Source organism: Trichosurus vulpecula, chromosome 6, assembly GCF_011100635.1.
Source record: "Trichosurus vulpecula isolate mTriVul1 chromosome 6, mTriVul1.pri, whole genome shotgun sequence".
NCBI classification, from domain to species: Eukaryota; Metazoa; Chordata; class Mammalia; order Diprotodontia; family Phalangeridae; genus Trichosurus; species Trichosurus vulpecula.
In genome coordinates, this window is record NC_050578.1 from 238068797 (window position 1) to 238089853 (window position 21057).

Below are 21057 nucleotides of genomic sequence, written 5' to 3' on the forward strand. Positions count from 1 at the left end.
AATTATGTTTTTTAAATTCATCAAGCCAAAATGGATTTAATAAGTCTTATAAATTTGCTATTATGTATATGTATACGTACATGTATATGTATGTGTGTGTGTTTGTATTTAATTCCATTGTTCTCTTAGCTCTGAGGCAAGCTCTATGATTCCAGGAGCTCTATCCTGACCCTGCGCCATGTTAAGGCAATGAACAAGAGGGTCAGCAGCCCCGTCCTTGGGCACAGCTGCCAAGTTCTTCAATTCAGATTCCTGGCTGGCTCAACTGAGCAGATCTCTTTATCTCTGCAGACAGAGGGACCTGTTCACACAAGAGAATTGGTAGCTCTCCCAGCTTTTTGCTCCTTTGTTTGGGAAGGCAGTCGCCTTCCCCGGAGTGTTTTGGGGCTGGAAACATTTTGCTGTCAATGTACACATCAGTTTAGGCTGCTATAAAAAGCAGATTGGTCATAGCATTTCACAGCAGAGCCAGGGAAGAAGAGAAAGTCTGTTTCCACACTTACCACTGATCAGAGCAGTCAGTAGCTAGACAAATTTTTTTTTTAATGAAGGTGACCTTTGGACCCCTGACCCACACAGAATTTTTTTTTTCTCCTCAAGCCTGATCTTGACTTCTTTGGAATAGAGAACTCCAAGGTTGGAAACCCACTCTACTGACACTAATCAGAGAATAGAGTACTGGGTTTAGAATTATGAAGACATGAGTTTAAATCTGGCCTCAGACACTTGCTCAGAGACCCTGGACAAGTCATTTAACCTCTGCCTCAGTTTCTTCAACTGTAAAATGGAGATAATAATAGGACCTATCCCCCAGGGTTGTTGTGAGGATAAAAATGAGATAACTTTTGTTAAGTACTAAGCACAATTCCTGGCACATAGTAGGTGCTGTAAAATGCTATTTTTTATTATTATATAAATATATTTTATATTATCATCTTCATAATATTATTATTATTATTTCTATCTACAGCTCCTTTGTGAGTTATGATCTTAGAGAACTGTCTGAGGACATAGGAAGTTAAAGGACATATACAAGGTCACACAACCAATATATGTCAAATCTGCCTGACTCAACACTAGCCCTCCCCTCACTAGGCTGTATTAACTTTCATCATAGTAAATAATATTCAGCAGCTTACCTCAGGGTTCCGCTGAAGGCACATGCGACAAATAGTCCTGGGAGTCCTGGCATTGAGGCAAATATTTCCATTACAAAATACGGCATCAGCTGGAGAGAGGTTGGGGAAAAAAGGAGGGAGGTGATTAACTGTGTGAGTTCACCAGTCGCTCAAGCAGTATGTTAAACCTGAAAGTTGGTTGAAGGAAACAAACAGAGCTACATGATAGAAAAATTCATATTACTTATTTATTCATTCATTCATTCATTCATTCCCTTTAAGCATAGCGGACAGACATGATCATGGATTGAGCCAGAGTCTGACTGACTCGTACAGAAGAATGAACAGGATTTTATATTTTTAGAACAATCACAATTCAGCATGTTACTCAATTTTATGATCCCCATGTATATTTAACTAGAAGACCCTTAATGGAATAGGTTTGTAAATACAATAAGATAAAGGTGTTGACAAGTATCAGTTAAAACTACAACCCAGCGTTTCTGTGTTTCATTAACATTCCATAACATAGCATATGCCCATAAAATATTAAGCGAGGTAGTCTTCTTGGGATTAGGGTCTCATCCTTTAATGGTTAACAGGGGAAAAAATGTTCTTAGGTCAGCTGGATCTGGCCTTGGTAACAGAGAAAAGATATTCTCTGAGCAAACTTCAGAGAACAAAGAAGTCCAGGTCCTGGCTCTTCAAGTGGGTCATTGATTCAGGCTCTGGGTCTTATTGAAATTACAAAGAATGATATAAAATGGTATAAAATGTGCCACAAGTATCAGCACCCACATAAATGCAGCTCCTTCCTTCAGGGAAGGAACGTGTGTCTCATTCTCCTCCAGGAGTCCACCACCTCGCAGGAGGTGGGTAGCATGACTCACTATCAGCCCTGTGGATCATGGCTGGTCGTTGGTCACTCTTAATTCTTTACGATGTTGCTGTTTTGCATAAATTGTTCTCCTAACTCTGCTCTCTTCACTCCATATCACTTCCCATAAGGTCCCAGGTTTCTCTGAAACTGTCCCTTTCATTATTCTAGCACAATGAATCGATGGGTACTGTAAGGGTAATGCTCTCTTCATGGGTGTAGATTGCAGCTCTTCTATGAATATAAGGTAATTTTAGCAAAGGGGCACTTGCAGCTGGAGGTGAACAAAGAGGAATCAAAATCTTTCAGTGTCCTAGGCAACTTTCTTTTTTGTTGTTGGGTTCTTTATGGGATTGGTTTTCTTTGTTTGTTTGTTTGTTTTAACCCTGGGTGGGTGGGGAGGGGGGAGACAGAAGCAATTAGAGATAAGTGACTTGCCCAGGATCACACTGCTAGTAACTATCTGAGGCCAGATTTGAACAGATCCTCCTGACTCCAGGGATGATGTTCTATCCACTACCACCCAGCTGCCCCTCCAGGCAACTTTCTAAGGCTCTAAATTGAGTGGCCATTAAACTATCTAGCATCAAGTCCATTTCATGATAAAGATCTTCAGAAGAAGACTATAATGGAGGAAGCTTAGGAGTAAGTCTCAAAAAAAATTGATAATTGTATTTCAACATAATTGGTTTCCATTGTAATCTATGTATTTTATGCATTTAGAGGCAGCTAGGTGGTTCAGTCAGTGGAACGACAAGTGACTTGCAGTCCGGAAGACCTGACTTCAAATCCAGCCTCAGACATTTACTAGCAGCGTGACCCTGGGTGAGTCACTTAACCTCTGGCTGCCTCAGTTTCCTTAATTGTAAAAATAGTGAAATAGTAGTACCCACCTCCCAGGGTTGTCATGAGGACTAAATGAAATCATATTTGTAAAGTGCTTTGCAAACTTTAAAACATGATTCTGAGAAGAGGTCCATTGGGTTTCATCAAGACACCAAAGGAGTCCATGACACAAAAAGGATTAAGAACTCCTTCTTTAAAATGTTGCAGACTGAGGACTTCTGTTAACTGATGGAAAAGGAAATGAACAAAAATAGGAAAATAACATATATAACTTCAACGATTTAAAGAGAGAGAATAAAAAATACCCACAAAGCTAAATGGCATGTAATTATAAAATGATCAAGCCTGGTCCTAGGATGATGAGAATAAGGAGGATGAAGATGAGGAGGAGGATGAAGAAGAAAAAGAAGAAATATTTATACAGTGTTTACCTACTATGTGCTAGGGCACTTTACAAATGTTATCTCATTTAATCCTCCCAAACAATCTGGGAGGTAGGGGCTATTTAGTATCCCCATTTTCCACATGAAGAAACTGAGGCAGAGGTTAAGTGACTCACCCAGGGTCACACAACTGGTAAATATCTGAGGTTAGATTTGAAATCAGGACTTCCTGATTCCAGATAGCAGCACTCTATTCACACTGCACCACCTAGCTGCCTCAGATAAAATTAGGAAAAGCATATGTTTCCTTCCTACTTTGCAGAGATGGGAAATTATGGATGTAGAATGGTGTATATTCTATTAAGCTCAATTATTGTATTGGCTAGTTTTGCTCACCTGCTTTCCCCGCCCCCTCTCCCCCCCCCCCTTTCCTTCCTTCTTTCCTTCCTTTCTTCTTTCTTACTACAAGGGGTGGTTTTCCAGCTAGAGGATGAAGAAAGCATTTATTTGAAATGAAGTTAATGCAAAACAAAAGATACCAATAACATTTTTAAAAGACCCAAGTGGCTGACATTTTTCCAGACACACCCCTCCCCCACAGACAGCATAAACAACTGCAGAACTCATAAACCACAGAATTTAAGAGCTCGGTGCTATCTTAGAGATAGTCTAGTCGGACTGTTTCATTTTACATATGAGGAGACTGAGACCCAAGTGTCTTGCCAGAAGTCATGGTGTAATTCAATGGCATAGTTTATACTGGAGCCTTTCTCTCTAGGCTCTTAGGACAAAGGTCTTTCTGTTAGACCATGCCGCCCTTTCCTTGATTTTCATGTCTTTTGTGGCTCATCTAGAAATGAGCTGCAAACCCACCCCATCTGGTCCCTCCTGGCAACCCAGCTTATTGGCATCCATACCTGATCTGGTGCTGAGATGATGCCAGCAGTCCAGGGGTCACAGTTCTTGAAGTAAGAATACATGATCAGGCCTGAAAAGACTGCACAGGCCAGAATTAACCAAAGTCCAACTAAGTTAAGATAAAGAGCACTAGAAGAGAGAAGATGAGAGGTCTGTTACTGTTCCTTATAGTGGAGTCCATTCTCAAGGGCCTGATGCGAGGATCAAATGGGCTAACCCACATTTTAAAATACTTAGTAACCTGTAGAGCATTATTCACATGAGAAGCTTTGGACAAATTACAGGATACGCAGGAGCGTATCTGGTTCCGAACACCATCTTTCAGGAAAGACAGTGGAAAGGTCAGTTATACCCAGAGGTGAGCCACCAGGAAGGCAAGAAGCTCCAAACCAATGTCATATAGGAAATGGGTGGAGGATTTTTTTTTTTAAACTGGAAAAAAGAACATTTAGGAAAGACAATAGCTATTTTCAAATATCTGATTTGTTTTACTTGCCTCTGGCAGATTGAATCAGAACCAGTGTCTGGAAATTATATAGAGATGAAGTTCAGCTAAATATAAGAAAGAGCCTTCTAATAATTAAATGATAATAATATAATTATTAATGTAATTATATATAATTATAATTCTATCAATGTAATGAAATTAAAATAAATAATTGAAACTGTTCAAAAGTGGAATGGGTTGCCTTATTGGAATGAGAGGATCCCATCACTGGAGGTCATACAGAAGGGGGTTCAGAGGTCATCTAGTCCAGCCTCCATATGAAACAGGAGTACTTACTTTAACAAGTGGTCACCCAACTTCTACTCAAAGGAAACAGATTTTCTCCTCTAGGTGAACACTTCATTTATGACCTTTAGAACCAGCCTCATACAGAGTAAATACTACTTTAAAAAACAATATCATAGGTATTATCAAAATCCTTTTGTGGAATTTTGCTGGATAAGATAATGTTTCAAAGAAATCAGCTACTGAAGAATGAGGCTGAGAAATGTTTTTCTTTGTTTTCGTTTTAGAATTAGGAGGAGGAAGAAGGGGGTAGAAAGAGTAGTGATAGGAGAAGAGGAAGAAGAGGAAAAGAAGGAGGGGAAGGAGGGGAAGGAAGAAGAAGAGGAGGAGGAAAAAGAAGGGGAGAAGGAGTAGTAATAGCAGGAGGAGAAGAGGAGGAGGAAGAAAAGAGGGGAGGATCTTCCTAAGCATAATACTAGGCAAATCCAACAAGCAAAAAATTCAGATTCACCAAACAAATAACTCAGGATTTTTTTTGCCAGAAAATTCTTTATATTGAAACATTTTCAGCACATCTATCTTTTAAATAGAAAGTCCAATTAATGTATCTAAGATATAATTTAATTCCACTTGAAACACAACTTTTCAGGAATACAGCTGTTATATAAAGTGAAGTAGATCTTTAAAGAGATTTTTCTTAGAATGATGTCAGTAAGAGTGATAAATCTCAGGGTGCAATAGAGTCAAATCCTGGTGTGATTTAGCCACCATTAGTGTGTATGAAACAGTACATAAAGACAAGTTGTTAGCTGTATCTATACCTTTGTATTCTATTTCATGAAGTTAATACTACAGCCTTGAAAATATGAAGGCAGTCCCCTTACTATCTGTGTGACATTGACTAAGTCACAAACCCTTTCTGGCACTGAGTTTCCTTATATGATGAGAAAATGAGTAAGTTATTGGACTAGGTGGTTTATAAGATCCCAAATCTGTTATTCTATTAACCTCTGACCCGCTACCTTTGTGACTTTGGGCAAATTTGTTAACTTCTCTGAGCCTCAGTTTCCTCGCCTGAAAATAAAAGGATTGAATCTGTTACTGAGATCCCTTCCAGAGTAGATCTTAAATTCTGAAATCCTTTGATCGTTGTTTCTCATGAGGTCATTAATGGATAATCTGCTAAAAATCACTTCAGAAGTATACTATTCAGATCACAAGCTTATCAACTAAAAGGATATATACTAGATTCTAACAATTTCCCACTACACCTCAAAGACCCTTAATTCCTATTTCTTTGGTATAACCATTGTCACCTGATCGTGCATGATATGTCCATCTCTTCCAACATTCTTTGCTGCCTTTCTTGAGGAGGGGGAGAAGGCGGGTCTACCCTCATCCTCAAAACCATCTAAGTCCTGCCCTTTAGAAAGCATATCAAATTACTCCCTCTTTGGTAACATTTTACTATTTGCCCTAACCCAATTCCTCTTCCCCACCTTGTCACCTGATGATATCTCTGCTACTCTAGCAATTATTCGATTATAATAAATCATAGCTTCGTAGAACAACGGAAGAAGAAGAGGATCTATTGCCCAGAGGAGGAAAATAAGAAGTGAAGTCATACAACCAGTAACTGCTGAGCTAGTGCTCAAACATAGAGCTTGATTTCAATCCCACAACCATTTAATCAGTAATTTAATTACTTATTTTTTAATTTAATTTTTTATTTTATTATTTCTATTTATTAATTATTAATTAAATATTTAGCTATTTATAAATTTAATTTAATAAGTAATTCAAGTAAATTTACTAAATTTAATAAGACTATAATCTGGATACTATCCTAGGTGCTAGTAACATATATACAAAAACACAATGGTTCCTGGCCTTAAGAAGCGTATAGTTTACTGTTGTTTCTATATATGAGCTATATCTTCAACCTCATTGGAAGAAGCTCTTAGATCTCACAGAGAATGTCTTACACCTGAACACTTAGCTTGTGTGAAGAAGGTACTCAATACGAGCACAAGCTTAAGCTTATAGTAAGTGTTCAATAAGTACATTATGATGATGATGATGGTGACAGTGATGAAGACCAACTTACATCTTGGCATGCTTTTCTGTTTTGCAAGAGATGCATCTCTGTATTGTGGACTGATTAACACCGTAGATGCCTAGCCATGTAAAAGTTCCTCCAACAGCAATTGTCCAGAATGTATGCCTTCTCAAAGGATCCACATCAAAGCTATGAGAGAGACATGCATAGATCAGGTCATGTTCCATGATTCTAAGATGCTATTTTAAGCAATAAGGAATGGTAACCCAAAACAGAATAAAATCATATTAAACGTACTCAAATATTTCAAGTCGAGACCCATTTTTTGCTTGGTCTAATGCATTCCGTAATCCGCCAGCACGTGCTGTTCCTTGTATAAGAACCGTCAAGAACCCTATCATCATGATGACCATTTGAAATGCATCTGTCCACACAACTGCTTTTAATCCTCCCTGGAACACATAGAGTCCATGTGAGTTCTTCAAATCAAAGATGACAAGAATCTTTGGTTTATTCCTGGGGTCACCTGCTCAAAAGTTCAAGAAGACTTTATCTTATCAAGTACAGGGTCATGAATGCAGAACTAGAAGAAACCTTAAGAGGCAATCTCATCCAACTTCTTCATTTTATAGGTGAGGGAACTGAAGCCCAGAGAAGTTAAGTGTCTCAATGATGAAGCAGCATTTGAACCCAGACTTTTGGGTACAAATCCAGTATCCTTTCCACCATAGCATATTCCCTTACACTTGAATCCTTAATATTATCTTTCCAAAGTCTTCTTCCTGTCATTGTCTCCTGTATTTTGCCAATTAAGAAGAATAACACAGCTACGACTCAAACCAGTCCCACTGAGACTGGTAGAATGTTAGAGTTGAAAGGGAAGTTACTTTCCCACGTATAAAATGAGGGGTTGACTTCCTTTCAAAACATGACTGCCTGTATAATGGTAAAACATCTGACTCTTTCAGCTAGGTCTGAGAAAGACTCAATCATCCAAAAGTTTTGTCTATACTACCTCAGATATCCAGTCTAACCAGTTTTAGAACAACAACCTCCATGAGGCTCATACTAGTAACCGTGTGGCTACTAACTCTATGACTTTCTTAGATAGTTATCATGTAGAAATAATGGGCATTTTTTTTGTTTTGATAATGAAAGAAATGGCTTAAATTGCAGTGAGAGATATTTGCATTAGTCAGAGTAATAAATGTTTGTTGAGTTGAATTAAATCAAATTGGACTTGATTCCACAGAGAAATATAACTTTAAAATTACCATTGACTTAGTAGAAGGATATAACCAAATGTTTCAAATTGGAACTCTGAAATTCAAATAAATTCAGCAGATATTCCATTAAGCACCTACCATGCACAAATACCTTGCAAAAAAAAGACCAGGAGAAGCGGTAGAAAATCAACACTCTTTCTTGATCTCTTCGATGGATGACTGATTGGTTTGGGGTAAAAGATATACTGAATGAAAAAGGGAGGATTTTTTTAGGGAGGTGTGGGCAAGAGACATCTAGGAGCAAAGGGTAAAAAGAGATTTAGGCTCCATGTTAGGAAAATTTCCTAAGTGAATTTCCAAAAAGTAGAATGAACGTCTTCAGGACATAATTATTTTCTCCTTCTGGAGATCTTCAAGCAAAGACTGGGCTGATCACTTGTTTGGGGTATCGTAGGTGGTACAATAGACCAAACACTGGGCCTAGAATCTGGAAAACCTGAGTTCAAATCTAGTCTCACATACTTTCTAGTGTGTGATCCTAAACAAATCACAACCTCTATTTCCCCACTTCCATCAACTATAAGATGAGGACAATAGTAGTACCTACCTCCCAGAGTGGGCAGCTAGGTGGTGCAGTGAATAGAGCTCTGTGCTTGGAATCAGGAAGACTCATCTTCCTGAGTTCCAATCTGGCCTTAAACACGTACAAGCTGTGTGACCCTGGGCAAGTCGCCTAACCCTGCTTGCCTCAGTTTCCTCATCAGCAAAATGAACTGGAGAAGGAAATGACAAACTACTCCCCAAATAGGGTCACAGAGAATCAGACACAAATGAAATAACTGAACAACAACAACCTTCCAGGATTGTTATGAGGCTCAAATGAGATAGCTTAGCATAGTTCCTGGCACATGACAGGCACTTAAAAATATTCGTTAGCTCCCCACCCCCACCTCATTTGATCATTACCACAACCTTGTAAAATTAGTGCTATTATCACCTCCACTTTTGTAAATGAATATTCTGTGGCAACAAAAAACTTAGTGACCGTGCCTAGGGTCATAGAGCTAGGAAGTATCTGAGGGTCAATCTGAGTCTTGCTGACTCCAATCCTCAATCCAATCCAATCCCGACTCCTTCCTCTCCTCAATTTGGAGTCTTCCTGACTCCAAGTTTAGCCTGCTATGTACTATGTCACCTAGTTGCCTCAAGGAGGTGACATTTAAGCTGAGCCTTGAAGGAAAATAAAGGATTTTATTCTGGAACCAGGGAATGAGAAGAACTAATTCCAGCAGAGGGCCATATTGAAAAACTGCAAAATCAAAGTCTGCCATGCATGGTGTGTATGAAGTATGGCTTCAGCCATCCCTAGTTTCAATAACTGGAAGACGGGTGATTCAGAGCATAAAGAACACCAGTATGACACAAAGGAAGGGGAAGCCAGCCTGAGCAAAAGCAAAGGGCCTGGAAAACAGGTGTCATATTCTGGGACACAGTGAAGATAGGCTCTAAGGGAGAGGAGGGTTTGTGTTGGGGAATAGGAGACATGATGAGATTAAAAGATGATGGCTGACCTTGAACAGATTGCAGAATCTGAATTTCTTCATATATGCAGTGAGAGATCATCGAAAGGGTTTTTGTTTTGGAGCCAAAGAAAGACATAATGACATAGATTACTTAGAAATTTTATCTTGCTTTGGTGTTTAATAGATTGAGCTGAGTGAGGGTGAAAGCAATGAAGCCTCCTTAGAAAGCTATTTCAGGAGGCCTAGTGTGAGGCAATGAGGATCTCGGAAAGAGTGATGACAGTAGGGATGAAAGGAAGGGAGATGTTTCTGAAAGACATTTCAAAGCAATTCTGAATGCTGAGAAGATGAAAGGGAAACCTAGGATAATTTGCTGCATTTGAAATGTATATTATATGCAATACCTACAAACAAGAGTTTGTAGTTGAGTGATAATACAAAAAAAGATTCATCAATTAGTGACAGTTGTCTACATCACCACATTCCAAACTACTTACTCATATTTCTTACCCACGTCCATTTGCCTCCCTAGGAAAATGATATCACAGTTAATTGTTAACATTTATTTAAACATATTGTCAATACCTCTTAGGGTCTGAGGCTAAAGAATTGAGTGAGTGCAGATCAGAATGCAGAAAGTAGTTCCAGGTTTACTGAGAACTGGCTAACAGCAGCATTCAAGTCCTGGAATTGATGATCTTTAGAATTAATCAAATATCAGCTATCTTGCTCACACAAACAATCATCCCCTCTCTCTTAACAAGTAACCAGTTGGGAGAAGCCATTTTTCTTAGGCAGTGTAAGTGTTGTCTAATGGGTGAATGTGGCTAGTGATTGAAAAAAAAAGTCCTTCTCCCCTGAAAAAAAAAAAAGGTATGACATGTAGTCATAGCCTGGGAAAACTTTTCCATTGATAAATCTAAATATTTGTCATAATATTCTACCATCAACTCAAGTTTATATGTTGCTTACTTAGAAGCAGTCAATAAAAATGCATTTGAAGAAAAAAATATTCATAATTTGGAAAATATGAATAGTCAAGCCAGCTTTTCCTTTTTCACACAACTTTAAAATGTAGTCATTCACTCTGTCAGTTGTGATTTGGCTGCATTCCATCTTAGGCTGGCAAAGTTTTCTCTGAGCAGTACATACATACCAGAGTGCAGTAGAAGGTGCAGACGATTCCTGTGGCAAACACAGATCCCCAGAGATCAAAACCAGTTACTGTAAAAGGTAAGAAGAGTTATAAGAGATTTCTCTAAGGAAGGTAAGCAGAGAATTTTCCATAGAAACTGAGGCAGAAGAGGGTTACTCTGATTTGAAGGGGTAAGTCTAGTTATAGACTCCCTTAGGAAATTAGCTTCCATCAGGTACGGAGCATTTATCTTATTATAACTTACCACATGGGGCAGCTAGATGGTGCAGTGAGTAGAGCACTGGCCCTGGAGTCAGGAGGACCTGAGTTCAAATCTGGCCTCAGATACTTGACACATGTACTAGCTGTGTGACCTTGGACAAGTCACTTAACCCCAATTGCCCTGCCAAAAGCAAAAACTTAAAAAAAAAAAAAAAAACTTACCACAATCCAGTCCTAAAAACTCATAGGACTTAGAAGAGATTTTCTCAGATGTCGCACTTTTCTGTCCTTGGTCTGAATGTGTCCCCTTAATTAGCATATTATTAATTATACCATAATTTTTGTCATTCAGTCGTTTCAATTGTGTCTGACTCTTCATGACCCCATTAGAGGATTTCTTGGCAGAGATACTGGAGTGGTTTTCCATTTCCTTATCCATCTCATTTTGCAGATGAGGAAACTAAGGCAAACAAGGTTAAGTGACTTGTCTAGACTCACACAGTTAGTAAAAGTCTGAGGCTAGATTTGAACTCAGGAAGATGAGTCTTCCTAACTTCCAGGCCTGGCACTCTATCTGATGCCCATGATGATACTCAGCTGCCCATATACCATAATTTTTAAATCATTCAAATCTTTGGTAAGAACTGCTACCATTTTGAATGTATTTTAACAATTCAATAAAATAATATATCATATGTAAATATATATATAAATAAAAATTTTAAATATCACTTGAATTTTTCCCCCCAACTTCAAAGACCCATGATTTCACTGGTGTGAGCACTACCTTCACTGATACCCATAACAATCTCTATCATTGGTGGCCTTTAGGAGTTTCTGGAGGCAAAAATTTCAGCACCTGGTGGCCAGCCTTCTGATGATGAGCCCCCTGCACTCAACTAACCTGGACTTTGGAAATTAGACATATAAATCTTTGCCAGGCCTGGACACAAAGCCTTTCTAACTTGGTATGATCTCTTCCTTTTAAATAGTTACTGATTGAATAATTATTTCTGTATAAATGAGTCCACATATCCATTGGCAAATTGGGCAATCACTATGCTTTTGGATAATAATAAATCCAAACATAATATAATAAATATTTTTGATCCCTCACTTATTAAAATTTTAAATATGTGTGTATATATGTATATATATACACATATGCATATATATGTATATTTTTTTTTCTTTTAGGTCATCCTCTCTGTAAAGCTGAATGTTTATTGTTTAGTCCTTCAGTCATGTCCAATTCCATGTGAACCCACAGAGTTCATCCACAGGGTTTTCTTGACAAAGATACTGGAGTGGTTTGCCATTTCCTTCTCCAGTGTGTGCCCATTTTACAGACGAGGAACTGAGGCAAATAGGGGTTAAGTGACTTGCCCAGGGTCACACAGCTAGTAAGTAGACCATATTTGAACTCAAAACTTCCTGACTCCAGGCTTAGTATTCTATCTACTGTGCCACCCAGCTGCACCTAAAGTTCTGTGTACATAATTCCAAAATTGTAGGTCAATTTTTATTCTAACTTGCTACAACCCAGTCCTAAAATCCCATAAGACTTAAAAACTAAGACATGTGAAAATAATAATAATTATAGACCAATTATTTGGAGTCATGCAGACAAAACAACTAGCAGTGTTCAAAGCAATTGTTCAACGTGGTGGTCTGGGCCTTGGCTTGAAAGCCTTCATCTATGGGAGCACTTAACCTTAAGAATAGCCTGTCAACACTATGCACTTTGCAGAAGTCAGAATGAGGGCATAGTTGAGACGTTATTTTCCTCACAACTCACCTTGGTTGAGCGCCAAAGCAGGAGCATAAATCACCACTCCAGTATAGAGGATCTGAAGGAAAAGGAGGTGAGGAAGAGTTGCTTGGCAAAGAGGCCATTGGCTGGCCATGTTATGGATATAACATATATACATATATAACTAAATGGGTCACCCATCAATCAGTAAACATTTATTAAGCACCTACTATGTGCCAGGTACTGTGCAAAGTGCTGGGTATACACAAAGAGGCAAAAGGACAAGCCCTGCCCTCTGGGAGATTATAATTTAATGGGTGAGACAACATGCAAAGAACTTTCTACAAAGCAAACTGTATGTATAGGATAAACAGAAGATAATTAACAGAGGAGGGGCACTGGAATTAGGAGGGGTTGGGGAAAGCTTCCTACAGAAAGTAGGATTTTAGCTGGGAATTAAAGGAAGGTTGGGAGGTCAGTAGTCAGAGAGGGAGGAAGGAGCGCATCCAAGGCATGGGGTGGGGGGGGAGAGGGGCAGCCAGAGAATGCCTGGAACTGAGAAATGGACTGTCCTATTCATGGAACAGCCAGGAGGCCATTGTCACTAGACTGAAGAGTAGGTGTCAGGGAACAAAGTATAAGAAGATTGGAAAGGTAGGAAGGAGCTAGGTTATTGTGGGCTTTAAATACCCAGCAGAATATTTTGTATTTGACTCGGAAGCAACAGGAAGACCCCGGAGTTTATTGCCTGGGGTGGGACATGATCAGACCTGAGCTTTAAGAAATTCACACTCATAGCTGAATGGAGGGAGGACTTTTCGAAATCCGGATAATACACATTCTTTATGCACCATATGAATCAATCGTTAGATTTTTCTCTTGTGAGTGACCATAGACTTTTTTGAGGAGTCCTCGCAACATTCTAGGCAGTTGGGGGTTTTTATACTTATGGTAAATTATTAGAAAACAGGTTACTTATTTGTAGGCCATGTAATGAATTTGTAGCCCATGAATGACAAGGGCAAAAATGAGTCGATTCATGAATCACAGTCTTGCTGTGGAGCAGTCAGGCAAAGCCAGGACAAAGAATCTATGTACCTTTGAAAACTGTCCTTCTCCTCCCACTCCCAATGAAAACCTGAACTCAACTCTGATCTTTCAAGAGTAGGTTTGTTAATTGTTATTCACTAACAATGCTGAGCATATGTTTTTAACATACGTGACCTTAGTCCTCCACGTGCCATTTATTTATTTGTTTCTTACCACGTTTGCTGTTTCACTAAAGCAGGGAGCACCTTGGTGAAGACCTACCAATGTAGGTTGAGCCTGTACCACAACTTAGATTTTTAGAGCATTATCTGGGGGAATTGAGGCCTGAGTCCAAGGCCAATTCACCATCCACTATGACTCGTTGCCTCTTTATGTCTCCACGTGTCACAGAGATTGGGATGTGTGGGAACTGAAAATGTGTCCTTAAAAAAAGGTCACATTCAAAGTGTTCTATGTTATGCTCTAGGCATCCACTCACCTTTCCTACCCTTAGCCCTGGATCTGTAGTCATGGATTGCTGTATATTCTACCCACATACCAAGAAGTTTGCCTTATTTGCCAACCTAACTGGAACAATGGAATCTCACCATTCACCAGGGACTAGTGGGAAAATGTTTTCTCATAAAATTCCTTCTTCCCCTCCCCCCAGCACCCAAACTCCACATTTGAAATGATTCTTACCGTCTGTACTATGTAAATAATTGTAGCAGCAAACCGGACCACCTTGTTAAATCTTAGCTGTAAATACTAAAGAAAACAGAAAGAAAACATAGCAAAAATCAGCAAAGCTTTAGCCAGCACTAACCTAGGAGCCATTGTGGTGTAACAGATTAATCATTGCACAGAGATTTAAGAAGACCTGGGTCCAAATCCCACCTGGAGATATTTATCTGTTGTATGACCCTGACCAAGACACAACCTCCTTGTTGCTAGCAATCCCTCTATATAGCTCTAACCTTTATATGCCTCAGTTTCTTGTGTTTAAGATGAAGGCATTGGGCTCTCATTAACCATTAAGGTCCCTTCCAACTTTACAACTATGACCTCATGAGCCTAAGAATCACAGACTGTGAAAGTTAGAAAAGACCTCAGAAGTCTTCTCATTCAACTCCTACCTGGACAGGAACATCCCTAACAAGAAGCCATCTAACCTCCCTTTGAATACCTCCAGCAGTGGTTAACTCACTACCATTCAAGACAGTCCATTGAATTTCTTTCTCTTTTTAAAACTCTGTTAACAAGTTTTTCTTGATACTGAGATACTAAGTTTGTTTCTGTGCAACATCTCTCCATGTTTTCTCTATGAATGGGATTTTCAGTCTTTAAGGTGGTGTTTTCATTCTGTGTGTTCATTTCATGCTATAAAATCCATCCCTTCCTTTCCATTTCTTCTGAGAGCAGCCTTAATCAGATCTATCAGCTAGACTTAGGAGATCTTCCTTGTTGGCCCTCACTTCCTGGGTCTCCCCCATTCCATCCATCCAACACCCTTAATGCCAAGTTAATCTTACTGAAACACAGCTCTGACTAGATCGCTCCCATATACAAAAACCTCTGTTGGCCTTTCACTGAGCTGCAGAATGAATTCTAAGCTCTGGCACCGTTGATCTGTCCCCAGCCTGCTCTTCAGCCTTGACTTCCACTACTCCAAAATGGGATTCCTTGCTGCATGCTTCATGCTTCTTTAGCTTGTGTTTTCCCTACACCTTTGAAGTTATTTCTCTCGCCTGGAATACCTTTTCTCCCACCATCTCTCCCTCATCTCCCTTGAAAGATCTTGATCCCTCGTTTCAATAGATATCTATGTCAGTCTCTCTACCCATCGTAGTCACTTAGCTTATGTTGCTTTATTTCAATTCTTTGTTTTTATCCCCTCCACCAGATTGTAAGCTTTGTGAAGGTATACACACACACACACACACACACACACACACACACACACACGCACACGCACACGCACACCACCTAAATAAATGTTTAGAGACACAATGGGGAAGGAGAGTTGATTGAAAACAGTAGCACCAAATAAAGGAGGGGGGGACTGTATTTGGGGTCAAAGGAATAGGATCCGGATTCAAGAGCTGCTGTGTGATCTTAACCAAGTCTATGCCTCAGTTTCTTCATCTGTAAAAGGAGGTTTTTGGAGGATAAAACCCAGCTTCCAGGGGACAATAATTTCTTTCAGATCAGGGTGAGTTATGGTAGCGTGGCAGGTGAGGAGATCATCATTGGTTGGATTGTCTTGGGAACAGGCTCCCTCCCCACTAGCATCACTGACTTCAGCTACAGCCCACTGTCTTCTAGGCACCGTGGTTCTTTCTCTCCTTTGATGGTGCACCCAAACTGGCCTACTCCCTGATCTTCGAACAAAACTTTCCATCTCCTATCTCTGTGTATTTGCCCAGGTTAATCCTACTGCCTACGTAACTTTCCACCTTCACCTCTATCTTTTGAATTCTTAACTTCCATCCAGGTGCTACCTCCCCCAACAGAAGGTTTTTCTGATTATGCCACTCAACCATCTACCCACTGACTTTTTAAGTCTGCTGCTCCTGAAATCATCTTGTATTATTCATGCCTAACTATGTATGTGGCATCCTTGGGAACAGGGAATTTTTTTATGTTTGTCATTATATCAACAGCCTAGCATAGTGCTTTACACCTAGTAGGCACTTGATACATTTTTGTCAATTTGTATTGAACTGAACTGAGTCTCTTCATCTTAGAATCCTTTGAAAGGATCTGAAAGCCCTTTGCATCCCAGTTTTAAGTCATCTGGCCTCTTTTCTATTCCAAAAGAGGTTACGGACTCATAGGAGCTCAGAGACCTTAGGAATCATTAATCCAACCTCTTCGCATGGAGAAAATGAACCCAGAAAATGGAGACAATTTGCCTAAAGTTACAACCAACCAACTATGCCAACCAACTCCAAATTCACACCACCATCCACCTTGAATTATCTTCCTAGCTTGTTTTCCTTTAAGGCCATTGAGGACTCTAGGCTTTCCTCTGGAATCCTTACTTCTTAGAGTCACAATGATTATATAGTTGTAGAATGTTGAACTTGAAAAGACATAGAGCCAATCCCAAAGAAAGGAGAAGGGAATAAGTTCTGAGTTTCACCTTGCCAAGGCTGAGCGGTGTTCTCTTCATGCAGGAGGTAGCATTTCAATTAAGTATGGAAAAGACAGTTAGGAAATCAACAGAAGAAATGGGAGAGGGCTGGTTTTCCAGGAGTCAGAATAATGTGAGAAAAAGCAGAGAGGATCTGCATGCCAGAGCATTGTCCAGTTTGGCTAGAAAGCAGATAACATGAATGCAATATTAGCTGAAGCTAGAAAGGCAATAAGGCAATAGACTGTAGAAACCCTTGAAAGCCAGATGAAGAAGTTGGAGTTTCACTAAGTAGGCAATGGATACTCAATGAATATTTTTGAACAAAAGACTGACATGAGCAGATCTAAACATAGGAAAGGTTTTGGTAGCAAATGAATTGGAGAAAGGAGAGTGGGGAATAAGAAAGACCTGTTAGGAGGCTTTTCCATAGACCAGATAGAGTTAATGAAGGACCTGAACTAGAGTGTGGTAGAAATGGGGATAGCAAATAGAGAACAGAGGTATCAGGATGCTGCAGAGGAAGAATAAAACGTCTTGGTAATATAGTAGGTATGATGGGTAAGGGAGAGGGAAGAACCAAAGGTACCAAACAGCAGAGACTAAGTAAATGGTGAAATCACTCAGAAATAGTAAATCAAGAGGAAGAATATATTCAAGGGAAAAGATAGTATTTAAGAATATATTGACTTTTTCTTCTTTTTCATTCCATGTGGATCATAGTGACTTCATATTATCCTCAATTTAAAGCTGGAAAGGACCCCAAAGGGGTGATAACTTCTAGTGTTAATTTCTAGTTAGTTAGTGCTAACTTCCTCCTTGTTTTACAGATGAGGAAACTGAGGCTTAAGGAGGAAAAATAACTTGCCCAAAGTCACATAGGTAGTTACCAGAGACAGGATTTGAACCCTGGTCCTCTGACTCCCAAATCTATGCTTTTTCCATTTTACTACAATGCCTATTCAATCTAATTCAACAAATAATATATTAAGCCCCTGACATGAACAAGGTGCTGTGCTCAGCCCTAGGGACAAAATGCTATTGTCTCTACCCTTCCTGGAATTCACGTTCTCTGTATGTGAGGGAAGGTGGGAAGAGGTTAGAGGAAGGAACACAACATATAAACAAAACAAGAAAAGACACAGTGATTTTAAGAGGAAGAGAGCATTAATAACTGGGTGTGAGTGTGGAGAAGAGATTGGGAAAAGTTTTCTGTGCTGGTACACACCTGTGCTCTGCTTTGGAGTCACGTTGGAGATTCAACCAGATAATGAGAAGGGAGGATGTTGTATACCTGGGGGAAGGTCTGAGCAAAGTTTGGAATGCATTCTACGGGTGTAATTTCATTTGATCCTCACAACAGATGTAGTATGGGACTCTGTCAAAACACTAATCTATATTGAACAGTTTTGTTAAATTCAATGAGATGTAGTCCATTCTGTTAAAAAAAATAGTCAAGTATTTTTTGCTGAATTGAATGATCTGATTTGTCAATTCATGCATAGGATTAGCACCCCAGATTTAGAGCTAGGAGGGACCCTTAAAGGATATCTAGTCCAACCCCTTTATTTTACCTGTAAGGAAACTGAGGCCCAGAGAAGTTAAAAGGGACTCATCTAAGGTTATACAAGCATTAAATGGCAGAATTAGGATTTGAACCTTTGTCTTTGACTCCAAATCCAGCACTCTACCCTACCATTCTTCCTTTTCTGGGAGTGTGGACATCTGTTTACACCTCCCACCTTTTCCATGTTATCAAATGAAAAATTTTCATTTTTAATGAGTATCCAAAGTGGAAGGAAGAGTATTATTATCACAACTTATTAGTGAGGATGCTCCAAAATTCAATTCCTGAGTCACATTATATGGCTGTTATTTCTATTGTGAACTACTGGAAAATTAATGGGAGAGTATCCCATTTTTGCTTCTAAATAACATAGGGAATTTTCCTATAAACATTTACTTTGCCTTAAATACCCTGTAACATTTCAGATGTGTGTGTGTGTGTGTGTGTGTGAGCACATATTTGATGGGAGAAAAAGAAACATTGAAGGCCTAATAATAAATCTGTGTCTGTACAAAGAAAAACTCAGTAACATAACTCTCCCAAAGTGAAATGAGCTGCATTAGCTCATGGGTAGGCTCACTCTCATTGGAAATCCCCAAGCACAGGTTAGACAAGCACTTGTGTGGCCTCAGTGGCTTCTAAGGTTCCTTCTATTTCCATGATTCCATGTGAAATGCTTAGGCCTTCATCATAATATAGTCAAAAGGATCCTGGGCTGGGGAGGAAGAAGATGGAGATACAGATTCTTCTTATCTTGCCTGTCTCTTTGGTACCAAAAAGTTTCTTCTAAAAACTGAACAGTCTTGACAAAACATATTATCCCCTCCTGTAGCTGTTTGTGAGTATGGAAAATTCAGTGTTTGGTGCAAATTTGGATCAGTACCAAGGATGTTCTGGAGCCAGCTCAAACTGGCTTAGGAGAACTGATTGTTAAATTTTCACTACGAATAATTACACCTTAGAAGTTGGCAAATGCTACAAATCAGGACTTAATTTATTGTTTTGTTGATTAGATTTAAGAAAGTGATGGGGGAAGAGTTAAAAATGCAGGTTAAACTTTCCAAAGAACCAGTTGTTAAACATTTGCTAGTATATTCCTGACCAATACTCACTCCTATCCAACAAATATCCAACAAATCCAGACTATTGACCCACAGGGACCAAATGAGAGGAGAGATGTGAGAATGCCTTGAGGGGGCAGCTAGGTGGTGCAGTGAGTAGAGCACTGGCCCTGGAGTCCAGAGGACCTGAGAATGCCTTGAGAAGTTTATAGCAGTAAGTTTAAACACCGTGCAAATTCTTAGTATGAAGACTGTATATGTTACTCATCCATCCACTCATTTGGTATTTATTAAGCACCCTACTATGGGTAGGCATGGCTTATGGGAATGTAGACCCACATAGAGAACTTGGCTGGTTGGCATATTAGCAATTAATTTAGACATTCCAAACAGCGATTACTTCCCTTACCTCATAAGTGCTGGTAATCCCAGACCTGTAGAAAACTGGCAGAAAGAGCTCAGAAGTAAAGATGATGACAAATGTATATGGTATGAAGAAAAGCAGGAAGGGTGCCCCAAAACGATAGATCTCTGCCGGAGTCCCCAGGACAGTGACTGCTGACATGAAGCTAGCAGTCAAGGACAAAGCCACTGGACCACCATTCATTTGCTTGCCCCCCACTAAAAACTCCCTGGAAGTCACCTTCTTCCTTTCTTTTATGGCAAAGAACACTCCAATTCCTGAAGAAATTACAAAAAGAGCAGCAAAAACAACATAATCCCAAGCTTCAAAGCTCTTAATCTGGGCACCTGCTCGCCCTGCTGACATGGTGCTAGGTAGATGCTTTCTTCGTTTCCAGTCCTTAAAAAGAATATGGTTTCAGGGATGATGCCCACAAATGGTTAGTCTTTTGTCCAGGAGAAAGAACACTCAGATCTTAACAGTCAACCAAGGTCAAGAAGCACTGAATGGAGCTCCAGGGGAGATTCTTTGGATCAGGAAGCATTTCAGAAATGGAACCCGAAGAGCATTTCAATCATTATCACAGTTCAGGACAGGACAAGAACTTGAAACCTAACCCTAGCCTGAGGCTTTTGGTGCAGGCTCTGTAGTACATTCTTCTACAAAGAAGTATTGAGATATTCAGAAATTAATAACCAACAGGGGTAGAATCAGGCTCTACAGATAACACACTCTTTTATCTCCCAGGTTTTAGTGGAGGTTAAACATTACATGGGAATATGGAAATCAGACTGTTTTAAGCAGTTCAGCATTCTAAACATGTGTAGTGATATCTGTAAATAGAAAGAGACATCATTTTGATGAATCTTTTCTCATAGGAAGAAACTACAGCAGATTCCTGAAAACAAGAGACTCAGGATACTGAATAGAACATTTGCTCCAAGATACTAGCAAAATTTTTTAAAGTATAGATCAGAGTAAGAGAAAGAGATCTAAGAGATCATATAATCCAGGAGTTCTTAACAGGGGAATCTATAAATTTTGTTTTTGTTTTTAATTTTTGGCAAC

The 21057-nt window shown here is 39.4% G+C and overlaps 1 protein-coding gene across 2 annotated transcripts in view; it reads right to left on the reverse strand.

Annotated features, from left to right (window-relative positions):
* The window catches only part of SLC5A12 (solute carrier family 5 member 12), a 42225-nt gene extending 21589 nt beyond the window's left edge, over positions 1-20636 (reverse strand). For both annotated transcript variants that reach the window (XR_005010682.1, XM_036763843.1), the window contains exons 1-8: positions 19996-20636; positions 14525-14590; positions 12839-12890; positions 10840-10907; positions 7232-7386; positions 6983-7123; positions 4142-4271; positions 1140-1228 (exon numbers count right to left, since the gene is read on the reverse strand). Coding sequence is in view for 1 of the 2 variants with exons in the window: in XM_036763843.1 (XP_036619738.1) it covers positions 1140-1228; positions 4142-4271; positions 6983-7123; positions 7232-7386; positions 10840-10907; positions 12839-12890; positions 14525-14590; positions 19996-20355 (1061 nt within the window). In the remaining variant the exon portion in view is untranslated. The remainder of the gene's footprint in view (positions 1-1139; positions 1229-4141; positions 4272-6982; positions 7124-7231; positions 7387-10839; positions 10908-12838; positions 12891-14524; positions 14591-19995) is intronic.
* Positions 20637-21057: the final 421 nt, after the last annotated feature.